The sequence below is a fragment of the Scyliorhinus torazame genome, chromosome 7 (genome assembly GCF_047496885.1).
Source record: "Scyliorhinus torazame isolate Kashiwa2021f chromosome 7, sScyTor2.1, whole genome shotgun sequence".
In the NCBI taxonomy this organism is placed as follows: domain Eukaryota; kingdom Metazoa; phylum Chordata; class Chondrichthyes; order Carcharhiniformes; family Scyliorhinidae; genus Scyliorhinus; species Scyliorhinus torazame.
Window position 1 is genome coordinate 254,659,348 of NC_092713.1, and position 14,221 is coordinate 254,673,568.

General features: G+C 48.3%; 1 protein-coding gene across 1 annotated transcript in view; it reads left to right on the plus strand.

Annotated features, from left to right (window-relative positions):
* Positions 1–14,221, plus strand: part of LOC140426964 (uncharacterized) — a 363,390-nt gene that overhangs the window by 57,664 nt on the left and 291,505 nt on the right. The window contains exon 3 of the mRNA XM_072512289.1: positions 9,952–9,996. Coding sequence (XP_072368390.1) covers positions 9,952–9,996 — 45 coding nt within the window. The remainder of the gene's footprint in view (positions 1–9,951; positions 9,997–14,221) is intronic.

Genomic DNA, 14,221 nt, shown 5'->3' on the forward strand with positions numbered 1-14,221 from the left:
AAGTCGATTCCTAGTATGTGTTCAGCTGTCTGGGGTAGATTGACCAAAACTAAGGGGTGTTTAGTCGTAATGTTCCCTATTTGTATCGCTACAGGGGCTGTGATGTGTCCTTGTTGTAAATGACCTGTAAAGCCGCTGAGTGTGATGGTGTCTGTCGTGGGCCACGTGTCTCGTTGAAGCATCATGGAGGAATTGAGCATGGTGCGGGACCCTCCTGTGTCCCAAAGAAATTCTACGGGGTATCCCTGGACGTTTCCATGCTACTACCGGTCTACCGGACTTGTCCCAAAGGGTGTCGCAGACCCAAGTTGGGGACCAAGTCAGTCGGTGCCGTTCATGTCTGCATTCTCTGAACGGGCGTTAACTATGGATAGGCTTTGCCCTATTCTTATTTAGGGTGCCTTTCTGTTGGTTTCTCTGCTGCTTTTGGGGCACGTTGCACTCTCGTGCATAGTGTCCTAATTGTCCACAGTTGTAGCATTCCTGGGATTTAGGCTGTGGTGGGCTGTTCCTGCCCTCATTTACCCATGCGGGGTTCTGGTGCGTCCTAACTGGATGCATGTATGCCTGCTCTTCCTTTGGTTTTGCAAATGCGGTTGTGCCTTGGACGGATTGTTCCTAAGAGCGGGACAATCTTTTCAAAACCCATTTCTCGTTGTGGGCCTCGTCCGAGGGGTCGTAATTTGCGCAAGCTCTCTGTCCTGTCTCTGTCACATGAGAGACTAGGATTTGAGTCCATTTGGCCATATTATCTGCGGACAAATGGGCGCGGGCTAACTCTCCAAATACTGCTGTGAAATGTATCCACAAGCGTCCAGCAAACGGTGTGGGTGCTCTGTTTTCTTTTGCCTACACTTGTTTAGGCCTTCTACCGGGTCTCCTCTTATACCCGATCGCATCCAGGATCACTGTGTGCATTTCTTGGAGTGTGCCTCCTCATACATTCTGTGGGTCGGGAAGGGCTGCCACGACTGAAGGGTCGAGGCTTAAAACTGTGAGCTTCACTTGCTCCTTTTCGTCCAGGCCGTACATGGTAGCCTGCTGTTTAACTCTAGCAAAAAACTGGTGGGGGTCTGATGTGGGAAGGAACGGTGTAATCTTTCCACATGCTTCCCGTAATTGGGTCACGGTTAACGGGGTTGTATATAGGAAATCTGTGTTTCCTTCTGATGCGGCCCTGCGGTGTGTGGTTACCGGGTTCATGGGGGTGTGTTCTGCCTGTTCAGTCGGGGGTTGGGGTGCTTTCCTTTTCTGGGTTTTTCTTGCGTACATGTCCCATGTACGTATCTGTGGGCACTTTCATTTAACTCCTGCCAATCGGGGCCGTTTTCCTGGTCTAACTGGAGTCCAAACGTACTTTGAAACCCATTCTGGACAGAAAGCAGAGATTGCAATTCTGCAATTTGCTTCCGGCACTTTGCATGATCTACAGAGCTCTGTCTTTATTCCGGTGGAAGTGTGGAACGCTTGTAGGGCTGCTTTTAAATCATTGCACTGTTTCTGCAATTGCTCGTGCGTTGCGTGTCCTAGTAGGCCTTATCGTACTGGGTCTGAAAACTACTCAAATGGGCGAGACAAGACTGGTGTGCCCACTTGGCATCATCCACCTCTCTGTCCCTCGCTGCTAACTGTTCTCTTAACTCCTTATTCTCCTTCTCAAATTCACTCACATCTCCCTCACTATTTCTGTCTCTCCTCAATCTCTCTACGGAGCGTCCTAACGACCTCCTCTGTGCCTCGCAATTGTGCCAAGCAGGACACGATTGCCATCGGTTTGCGAGCTTTCCCCAAGCTCTTCTTATGAATCTCTGACAGGTTCTCCCACCAAGTATGTCCTATACTCCCGGGACCTGTTTTGTCATTGGCGCAGAATTCACTCCAAAGGGGCCATCCTTTCCCTTTGAGATATTTTCTGATCTCTTCTTCCCATACGGGACACTGTCCTACTCTACTGGTCGCTGCGACCTCGAATTCTTGGAGGTTCATAAGGCGTTCCATTGACTTCGTTGCCATTTTCTCTCTATCTCCGGATTCTCTACTGAATTTGGAACAGGGGGTGATAAAGTGGTGATGTAAACATGGGTATGGCTTACGTTATTTTCCGGCCTACAAAACGCCTGACAGTTTTACGCAACATAATCTCTCAGGTTTACCTTATAACCCTGTTAGTACGCATGCATTAACACACTTCCGAATCTCGGAGGTTTGATCAGTATCGTTCTCACACTTGTGGTTTTTCTGTTTCCAATTGGTTCCAATTCAAATTTGGGTTCTCTCGGAGTGACTAGGCCACTTCTAGGTTGAGTCCCACCAGAGTCGCCAGTAAATGTTGCTCTCTTTAGTTGGCTCTGAATATGGCGGTCAATATGGTCGCCTTCCTTAATTCTAATTACGTTTGCTCTAGAGTCGCCAGGTATATTTCGATACCGCCACAAGGTTCAACATCGAATACTGATCAAAGACTCGATACACCAGTTAGTTAGTTCAAAGTCAATGCTTATTTATTTACACACACAGTTAAATATACTCATGCACAAAGCTCTACAGACTAAACTGTCACTACTGCTAAAGCCTCTACTTAGCTTTGGGCGCCCACTCAGTCAGAGGAACAATGGTCGTTGTTCAGTTCTGAGGCTGCTGGGGTCGAACTGATATAGGGGAACAGCTAAGGTCGTCTGTCCGGTAGCGAGCGTTGACCTTGGACTTACTTGCTTCTGGTGCAGCTGGTGGACGGGTCTCTCCTCGGTGAGAGCCGGGTCCAAGAGAACGATTCTCTCTTGGGGGCTCCTTCTTATACCCAAAAGGGCTTCGCGCTCTTTTGGGCGGGCCTTGAACATGGCCCCAATCAATTGGGCCGTTTCTCAATCACTCCTATTGATTTCATCCAATAAAGGGGTGGGTGCCCTGATGGCTATGCGTGTCCTAGGTGGCCATTGGCCTGCTTTGTTCTGGTCTCCTCTGGCACCGGGGTGTCTGCCTTAGTATCGTTTACTTAAATGTTACTCTTTTGTTCCCGGAGATGGGCCATTAGTATGCTAATGGACCTACAGTTTTGGTCTTGTCTGGGAGCTACGGCTCCAATATACAGACAAGCTCTGAACTTGCTTGTTTTCTCAGCATTGTCCATCTTCCCTGCAATCTTTGCAAAGTGTCCATTTTGTAATCGGGAAGTGGCCATCCCAGATGACTACAACGTTCAACAGGGAAATCGGCCTGTAAGAACCATATAGCTCCGGGTTCTTGTCCCTTTTCAGGAAAAGCGAAATCGTGGCCTGAGACATTGTCTGGGGCAGAACCCCTCTTTCCCTTGCCTCATTAAACACCTTCATCAGCACCAGTCCCAATATCCCGGAAAGCATTTTGTAGACCTCCGCTGGGTACCCGTCTGGTTCTGGGCCCTTACCCGACTGCATGGCCTTCAAGCCCTCCACTATCTCCTCCAACCTGATCAGGGCCCCCAGCCCTTCTAACAGCTCCCCGTCCACCTTCGGGAAAGTCAGCCCCTCCAGGAAGTGGCTCATCCCCTCCGGACTGCTGTAGAAATCCCCGAACGCCTTACTCACCCCTGCCGAATCCCCAACTAAGTTCCCATCCCTGTCAATAACTTTCCCTATTTCTCTAGCCGCCTCCCTCGTTCTGAACTGCTGTGCAAGCATCCTGCTAGCCTTCTCACCATGCTCGTAGATCGTCCCCTTCGCCTTTCTGAGCTGTTCCACTGCCCTCCCTGTGGTTAACAAGCCGAACTCCGCCTGTAGCCTCCACCATTCCCTTAAAAGCCCTATCTCTGGAGTCTCCGCGTACCTCCTGTCAACTTGTAGAATCTCTTTTACCAGTCGGTCCATCTCTGCCCTGTCCGTCCTGTCCCTGTGAGCCCAGATCGAGATCAGCTCTCCTCTCACCACTGCCTTCAGCGCTTCCCAGACCACCGCTGCTGAGACCTCCCCCGTATCATTTACCTGCAGGTAATTTTGTATGCATTTCCTCAACCTCTTGCACACCGCTTCGTCCACCAATAGCCCTACATATAACCTCCATTGCGGGCGCTGATTGCTATCTTTACTAACCTGCAGGTCAACCCAGTGTGGAGCATGGTCTGAGATTGTGATCGCCAAGTACCCCGTGTCCACCACCCCTGCCAGCAAGGCCCTATCCAAAACAAAGAAATCGATCCGAGAGTATACCTTATGTACGTGGGAGTAGAAGGAGAACTCCTTCATCCTCGGCTGCCTAAATCTCCATGGATCCACCCCCTCCATCTGCTCCATGAACCCTTTCAGTTCCTTTACCATTGCTGGCACCCTGCCCGTTTTCGAGCATGACCGATCCAGGCTGGGTTCAATAACTGTATTAAAGTCCCCTCCCATGACCAGCTTGTGCGAGTCCAAGTCCGGTATCTTCCCCAACATCCTCTTTATAAATTCCACATCATCCCAATTTGGCGCATACACATTAACCAGCACTACCTTCATCCGCTCCAGCTTACCACTAACCACAATATATCGACTTCCCACATCCGAAACTATTCTGCCCACCTCAAATATCACCCGCTTATTAATCAAGATCGCAACCCGTCTAGTCTTAGTGTCCAGCCCCAAGTGGAAGACCTGACTGACCCAGCCTTTCCTCAATCTAACCTGGTCCACTACTCTGAGGTGCGTCTCCTGCAGCATTACGACGTCCACCTTCAGTCCCCTCAGATGCGCGAACACACGCGTCCTCTTAACCGGCCCATTTAACCCTCAAACATTACAGGTGATCAGCCTAGTTGGGGGGCAAAGTGTCCCCCTCCGCCGATCAGCCATCCCCTTTCTTGGGCCTGCCTCCAGCCCATGCGCCGCACCTCCTCCGGCCCGCCCCCCGGCAGCCCCCGCCACCGACCTCCTCTCTGTCCCTCAACCGAAGTCCCTCCCTCATCAGCAGAACAACTATGCCCCCCCCCCCCAGCAACACCACTCTAAAACCTAACCCATACAATAAACTAAACATACGCACCCCCCCACTGCGCTTACATGAGCTAGCCCACCCAGCTAGCTTGATGGCCCCCGCCCCCGGCGCCAAAAAGTTTCCCACTTATTGTTCCCTCACTCCCCTCGGCCCCCGCTCATACAAACAAATTCCCTCATCTAACGATCCACACACAATCACCCAGCTGAAAAGAAAAAACACCGAAACCCAAACAAGCACGTCTCCATCCCACAAAAGTGCACATCAAAGAAAAAGGCATTGCCAACATTCACCAAAAAGAAAGCCCAAAAACGAAAAAACGTTTCCCCCTTCTTAAACAGAGCTCAAAAACAGAAGAGAATTTTTTTTAAAAAACCAATAGGAGCCAACAAGTTGCATCAAAGTTAGCAAGTTCTCAGCCCACCACCAGTCCTTTTCTTTTCGCGAAGTCCAGCGCGTCTTTGGGCAACTCAAAATAATGATGCTGGTCCTCATATGTTGCCCAGAGACGAGCCAGATACAGCAGTCCAAACTTCACCTGTTTCTTGAAGAAGACTGACTTAACTTGGCTGAAGCCTGCCCTTTTCCTAGCCACCTCCACACTCAGATCCTGGTACACCCGCAGGATACTGTTGTCCCATTTACAGATCCGCGTTCGCTTGGCCCACTAAAGAATACATTCCTTGGCCAGGAACCTGTGGAATCTCACCACCATTGCCCTCGGAGGGTCCCCCGTTTGCGGCTTCCTCGCGAGCACTCTGTATGCCCTGTCCACCTCCAAGGGTCGGGAGAATGTCCTCTCCCCTAGCAGCTTTTCAAACATACCCCAGCAACAGCTCCCTCAGACCCCTCCGGGAGCCCGACAATTCTTAAGTTCTGCCGGCGGGACCTATTCTCTAGGTCCTCCACCTTCTCCAGAAGCCTTTTCTGCTGGTCCCGCAGCATCCCCACCTCCAACTCCACCGCAGTTTGATGCTCCTCCTGCTCAGCCAGAGCCTTCTCAACCTCCTGGATCGCCTGTTCGTGGGCGTCCAATCTGTGCTCCTGCCGATCAATCGACTCTTTAATCGGGTCCAGGCATTCCCGTGTCTGCTTGGCAAAGCCGTCCTGGATGACCTGCATCAACTGCTCCGTTGATCGCTGGGCCGACACACCAGGAGTCCAGTCCTCGGCCATGCTGTCTCCTGCTGCAGCTTCAGCACAGCTCTTGCCTATCTTCCTATTTCTGCCGTTTCGTGCACTTCTGGTTCTTTTCTCCATACACCGATACGTGGAAACGGTGCCCAATTGCCTCAGCCTTCGACTTCACAGCTTAAAACCGGAAAAAAGGTCCAAAAGTCCGATCAGAGCGGGAGCCACCAAATGTGCGACTTATTCCTTCATAGCCGCCACCGGAAGTTCCTTATTACCAATATTAATTGGAAATGTATTTCTTCTGCTCACGCAATTAGGTGCTGATTTTCACCTAACCATTAGAATTGCCAAAACCAATTTCTTGCTTTGCATCTTATATATCACCTCTATTACCACACCCCAACAAATTATCTTTCCGCAAGCTTCCCAATATTTTCTCTGAATTGAGTTTTCAGGTATTACTAAATAGTTACATTCTGAATCAATTCTCGACTTACTGACTCAAACTAAGAAATGACTTTGCTTTCAACTTGCTGAAGCCATTTTTCCTCCTCTTGTTTCATTGTCAAACTATCTTAGCAGGTGCAAGCAATTTGTCTAAGAGTTCAGGGTCAATCCTGTTTATAATTATAAATCCAATTGTATACTTGAAATAATTTTCAAAAAGCAAATTATTGACCATGATACACTCGAAAATTACAGCTACCAATCATCCACGTTGAGTAAAATGTTGTTTGTGATTGCTGAAACATGTTTGCGAATTGTTCTAAAAATTCAACGCTGTTGCATTTCCAAGATACAGTTAGGAATATTGATCATTTTCTTTAATGCTTAGTTGTTTGATCAAAAAGACTTTGGGCAGAACCTTCGGGCAGACTTCGGACAGAACCCCACCTGCGGGTTTGCATTTTTCAGAGGGCCTTCTCACCGGGCTCCCATTCGTCCTGACATCACTGCAGTTTTACACTGGGTTGGGTGAGGCCCAGGCCGGCCCAGAAACCTTGCCTCAGTTGGCCCTGTTCAGGCCTCAGGTGGGAAAAGGGGAAGGGTGGGGGGCATCCATTAGCAGCCTCCTTTAACATTGTGTGTGCCCCTCCCACATCTTCACGCCCCAAACCCCCCCCCCCCAAATCCCTCCAGCCCCCCCACCCCGCCTCTACACCGACACCCCATCGCCCCTCTGTTCTGTTCCCGGAGCCTCAAGCACATGCATATGGCTGTTTATTTAATTGGTCACCTTGCCATATCCATTTTATCTTCCTTGATCATAGGAGTCAGCAAAGTTTTTGTCAATGGCAAGAGTGCGCTTGAAATGAAAATGAAAATGAAAAATGAAAATGAAAATCGCTTATTGTCACAAGTAGGCTTCAAATGAAGTTACTGTGAAAAGCCCCTCGTCGCCACATTGCGGAGCCTGTTCGGGGAGGCTGGTACGGGAATTGAACCGTGCTGCTGGCCTGCCTTGGTCTACTTTAAAAGCGTGAGATTTAGCCCAGTGTGCTAAATCAGGAAGGAATTTTTTCCAACTTAGAACTAGATTATTAACTAGCCTTCTTGGGAAGATAGCATGTAGGCGAGTGGTCAGCGGGTAGTCAATTAAGCTCTTTAAAAGCCTATTTGGCGCCTGGCGCCAGCGGCCCAGGTTCAATTCCCGGCTTGGGTCAGTGTCTGTGCGGAGTCTGCACGTTCTCCCTGTGTCTGCGTGGGTTTCCTCCGGGTGCTCCGGTTTCCTCCCACAAGTCCCAAACGATGTGCTTGTTAGGTGAATTGGACATTCTGAATTCTCCCTCTGTGTACCCGAACAGGCGCCAGAATGTGGCGACTAGGGACATTTCCCAGTAACTTCACTGCAGTGTTAATGTAAGCCTACTTGTGACAATAAAGATTATTTTTTAAAAAAAATTATTAAGGCCAATTATCTGTGGCCAACAGAAATTTTTCAATCAGCCTCTGGAATCCCTGAGGTGTCAGGGCCAACTTTCTGGAAGTAGCCACCTGGTGGCAGACTGGGAGCCAGCACTCCAGGCAGGCACCTCTCATCACCCTCAAAGCCTGTCTGGTTCCAGCTGTACCTCCACAATGGGGGCCTGAATCTATTTTTCATTCTAAAAGTTGGAGAGAGGGTGTCGGCATCTTAAGGCCTCTCACCTGAAAAAGTAGACTGCTGTTTCTTTTACACTCGAGGAGCTTGATTTTGCCCTCCAGCTTAGAGTCCGCCTGCCATCCTTAATTAAGACCATCCTCTGGCCACCAATTGGCCAATTCAGGGAAAATCACTGATTGTTCCCTACACAGTGTGCATTGTGACCCCACATTTGGCCCCGATGTTGGGGCCCCTGATCCAAAGAGTAAAATCCAGGACCTTGTTAGTTTATTTTTTCCTTTCAGTTAGATTGACTCGACTGTTCAGATAAAACCATAAAATAATTTAATAATTAATTTTGACATACATATTTAAAAATTAGTACAAAGTATTCCCCGACAACTTTTCCTGTCCCCCAGCCGCGTGTATCTCGGCGGCCTGCCGTTTTCTGGCGGAGGAATTCTGTCTTCCCGCTGCTTGGCATTGGGATTTCCCATTTAAACCACCCCACGTCACTGGGAAACACACTTGGGGAGGCCCGCTGCCAGGGGTAAAAAATAAATGGCAACAGCCGGACAACTCTGGCCCCTGTCTGCAATAATAGAGTAAACAGCCAGAAAGATAGAGGTTAAATGCTACAAAGGTTAAGTGACTTAACAGAGGTCTTTAAAATTGTGAAAGGTTTCTGTGGACTGTGCACATGGAGAATGTTTCCACTTGTAGGGAGGAGGAAAGATATAAGATAGTCGGCAAGAGATCAAATAGGGAATTCCGAATTAACATCTTTACCCAGAGAATGGTGAGAACCTGGAATTTGCGACCAGCCTGCCCTGTGCTGGTTTTCATGTTTGTGACAGACCTGTGCCCACTGCAGGCCAGATTTGATACATCCCTTCTTAAAGGGGAATTGGTGCTCGAGAGGTAACAGTCAGGAAAATTGGCACCACACATTTTTGTCAGCTCCCATCATTACTCGCCGAATGGGAAATTACTTCGTGAGCAGCTCTGCGACCCACCAGTAGGGGGAAAATAATTCAGCTAGCAAGCTTCAATATGGAATCAACATCCATCACCGCGGTGCCAGTGAATTTATTGGATTCTGCATAGGAGTTCAATAATAGTTTGTAAGATGCTCACCATATGTTAACAAATAGATTAATTTGGCCATGATCAGTCATTTGGCTAAGAATAGGATTCGTCCGTACGATCCTGTCACATTTAGCAAAGAAAACGACTGATTGATTAAAAGAAGTTCAGCAAAGCCAGAGTATGAGTAATTTGAAAAATTGGCCTCAGCTGGGAACAAGATGGAATTTTGGTGACTAAAGGTTTCCCTAACATCTCCTTATCATGATCAGGCGATTTGGTGGAACTATTCCCTCAGCCTCGCAGTATCAGTTTGGCTGAATTGCAGTGTTTTGGGAGAAGCTGTGAGGAATATCGCAGCCTATGCTGCTGGACGATGAAGCAGAAAACAAATATTGCCTTCACGAGAATCATCTGGTAACAGCAACACTTCAATTATAATTTCTTCTCTTTTTAAGTTTACAAATGATTCCCCTTCAGAGGACCAAACTAACTTGTAACAACAAATGCCAGCCATAATTCCCAGGAATGTGTAAGGAACAGAACACCTGCACTGTAGCATGTAGAGGCCAGATGGTATGTAGTACTGAATGAAGTTTCTCAATTCTGCAGGGAGAAATGGTGTAGCTTCCTATAGTAGGATTTTAAAAAGCATCTTTAAATCCAACAACAAACAAATAATTTTCTCTTTTCGTTATATATAGGTCCACCTGGAAAACGAGGAAAAACAGGAAGAAGAGGAGTCATTGGTGAGTCTTGTCTTATCTGCCAAAATCAGGTGCATATTTTTACACAGGCAGCTGAACAGCAAATTTCCTTGGAAGTGACCTTTTGACATATGGTGAGACAAATGACACCTATTGCAGTTCTCACATGTAAACATCTTTGAGCCAGATTGTGCAGCATGTCCTTGAAATGTCAGAAACAGGGAATTTTTTCCTGGTTACCCGCATATTCATTCATCATTGCCAGAAAAAAACTTATGCTGCGGAGGCTGGAATTTCGTCAACTGCGTGCCATGACTGATGATATTACGGGAAGTGTGCACTACTTCCTCTCCCTTTCTTTTTACCATTTCCCACACGATTCCAGTTAAAATGTAAAGTTCTGGTCATGATCACGTGAGACACGGGCAAACACTCAGCTGGGATTCTTCTCAATGGTGAAACTCGCTTGGCATTGCTGCGGCTACAGGTGTGCTACAGAAGAACCTCTTGGTCAAACATGGAGGCTCTGCATCATGACCACCACTTTCCTGCCCAACTCCAGTGCCATTAACATCGGACTTGGGAGTGCAAAGGTGGCAAGGGTGTTTTTCAAAATTAAACTTCACTTGTAAATATTTCCCATTAGATTGACCTCACTTTGTTATTTGGTGTAGCTTGGTCAAATAGCCAAATGTACTGGCATGCTTCATGACTGACATGCCTGCTTTGATGGTGGTGGCACGGCGGCACTGTGGCTAGCACCGCTGCCTCACGGCGCCGAGGACCCGGGTTCGATCAAGGCCCCGGGTCACTGTCTGTGTGGAGTTTGCACATTCTCCCCGTGTCTCATCACCACAACCCAAAGATGTGCAGGGTAGGTGAATTGGCCACTACATTGGGTAGTGTCTGAGGCCTAACCAACATCAGCTGCTTCAGCTGGGCAGTTTTGGTCCTCTTATTTAAGGAACAATATTATTTCATTGGAGGCGGTTCAGAGAACTTTATCTAGTGTGTCGTGTCATTATAAACCACAGTGCGTGATTAACCCGTATACGGTGGACAAAGGATCACACAAGTTGTTCAGTACAATAATTGTTTATTAATGCACACAAAGTTAAATACTTAATAAATCACATGTTCATGCACATTGGACTATAAACCAATACACTTAAAACGACCTTAACATAACTTCGAGGTGACTGGCAAGTACAGAGCAGATATGGCCTCATCTGGGATCTGGTAATCTGGCAGTGCAGGAGGTCTTGTAGCTGGTTGTCCGTCCTCTGTTCTGGTCCCGCTGTGGATGGTCCTCTTCTTGGCTGGTGATGGGTTCACAGTTGATGTTGGCTGTCGAAAGCTGCAGTCGAGAGAGTGAGTGGTGGGCTACGCAGTACGTACCTTTTATCCTTCTAGCTTTCATGCCCTTTTGGGCGGTCCCGGGTGAAGGTCCAAAGGATCGATTGGGTCTCGATCACCCTGATCGATCCTGACCAATTGGGGGCGGACACCTTGATGGCTAGGCAGGTCCCAGTCGGCCATGGCCGTTAGTGTCCAAGGCATGTAGGCCCTCCCAAATAAGGAAGGCAGGCACCGCTGAGTCTGCCATTTATTGTCAGTTTCTACCTGAAGTCCATTGTCCCAGGAAGACATTTTAATGGCCTTTCTCCTGTGTTAGTTTCTGCATAAGTCTGAGCTGCAGCCTGTCTGTGCTCAGGCTTGGCCAAATTTCCCATCGATCTTTGCAGGCGGCCATTTTTAGATGGCCACAAGGGTGATCCCCTTATGGAGGAATTGTTTTATGAGCAAAGGTTAAACAGGTTGGGATTCTACTCATTGGAATTTAGAACAATGAGAGGTGATCTCATTGAAACATATAGGGGGCGGGATTCTCTGATCCTGAGGCTAACTGCTGACGCCGTCGTAAACGCCGTCGCGTTTTACGACGGCGTCAACAGGCCCCCAGGAGCAGCGATTCTGAGCCCTAGAGGAGGCCAGCACGGCACTGGAGAAACCCACACCGCTCCAGCTGCCGATACCGGCCTCAAATGGGCGTCACAGGTCTGCGCATGCGCACTGCGATCGGCACAATTTCGCGCATGCGTTGTGGCTTCCTTCTCCGCACCAGCCCTGAAACAACATGGCTACAGGGGCCGGCGCGGAACAAAAGAGACCCCCAGCCCGAGAGGCCGGCCCGCCAATTGATGGGCCCCGATTGCGGGCCACGCCACAGCGGAGGCCTCCCCCCCAGGGTCAGACCCCCCCCCCCCCCCAACCAGGCCACCCCTGAAAGGATGCACGCCGAGGTCCTGCCAGGTAAGACCACATGTGGACGGTGCCAGCGGGACTCAGATTTTTTTTGTGGCCACTCGGCCCATCGTGGGCAGAGAATCGTTGGGGGGGGGGGCGCATAGAGCGGCCCCAGACTGGTTCTGCGGCAAACACACCGGCGCCAATGGCGCCGATTCTCCACACACCGGAAAATCGGCGGACCGGCGTCGGGGCGGCAACGCGCGATTTGCCCGGCCATTCTCCAACCCGGCGTGGGCTGAGAGAATCCCGCCCAGGATTCTTAAGGGGCTTGGCAAAGTAAATTCTGAGAGGATGTTTCCCCTCATGGGAGAGTCGAGGACCATAGGGCATAATCTCAGAATAAAGGGGTGCCAATTTATGACTGAGATGAGAAGGAATTTCTTCTCTCAGAGGGTTATGAGTTTTTGGAACTTCTTGCCATAGAGAGCTTTGGGGGAAAAGTCCTTTTGTATATTTACAGCTGAGATAGATAAATTCTTGATCAGTAAGGGAATCGAGGGTTAAGGGGGAAGGGCAGGAAAGTGGACATGAGGAATGCTGGATCAACCATTTTCCTATTGAATTAACATTTGGCTTAAGGGGCCAAATGGCTTACTCCTGTTCTATTTCTTGTGGTATTGTGGTCTTATCAATGACCTTCCCTCCATCATAAGGTCAGATGTTGGGATGTGCACTGATGATTCCACAATGTTCACCACCATTCGTGACTCCTCAGAATCTGAAGCAGTCCATGTCCAAATGCAGCATGAACTGGACAATGTCCAGGCTTGGGCTGACAAGTGGCAAGTTATATGCATGCCAAACATGTGCCAGGCAATGACCATCTCCAACAAAAGAGAATCTAACCATCGCCCCTTGACATTCCATGGCATTATCATCTCTGAATCCCCCACTATCAAAATCCTGGGGGTTACCATTGACCTGAAATTGAACTAGAGTAGCCATATGAATACTGTGGCTACCAGAGCAGATCAGAGGCTACGAATCCTGTGGCGAGTAACCCACCTCCTGACTCCCTAAACCCTGTCCACCATCTACAAGGCACAAGTCAGGAGTGTGATGGATACTCTCTAGTTGCCTGGATGAACGCAGTTCCAACAACACTCAAGTTCAACACCGTCCAGGACAAAGCAGACCACTTGAATGGCACCACATCCACAAACATTGACTCCCTCCATTACTGATGCGCAATATTAGCCGTTTGTACCATCTACAAGATGCACTGCAGGAACTCACCAAGGCTTCTTTGGCAACACCTTCCAAACCAGAGATGGGAAATATGTGGCCTGTGGACCACATGCATCCAAGAGTACTGTACGCAGCCCGTGATGCATTTCATTGACCGTTGACCACATGCAGGGTTGCCAGATTGCACTGGTTTTCATCCAGTAGCTTTGTTCCCTACCGCTACGACTAAATTGATACACACACCAAGAGCACATGAAGTGAGGTGCTCCCTCTGCAACCAATCAGAGCATAAATCTTTTTGATTTACCATTTAGAATTGATGACAATTAGATTAATATGTGAATGATTAAGCATTTTCTATAACTAATAATGAACTTTTTGGCTTGTGGCTTGTACAAAATGTTTTTAATCTTATTTATGGGCCGTTGTTAGTGAACTTGCCCAATTTTCAATCTTTAATGTTAGATACAGTTTTCTTTAAAGTCATTTGCTTTAAGCATGGGTTGCTCACAGCTGGTGAACTAGATTAAATGCTTATTTTTGTTATGAACCCTTATTTGACTGTATTCATAACACTGCAGGTTACCACTTTAAACATATCAAGGAATATATTTAAATCAATTTTAAAAAATTAAATTCTTACACAATGTCCAATTGCCTCATGGCAGATTTTGCAATTGGTGATATGTAAATATGTTGATTGGAAACTTGGGAGGGGCGGGGGGAGATATGCTTCTCACAGCGAACGCAATTTGGCCACAATTTGTAC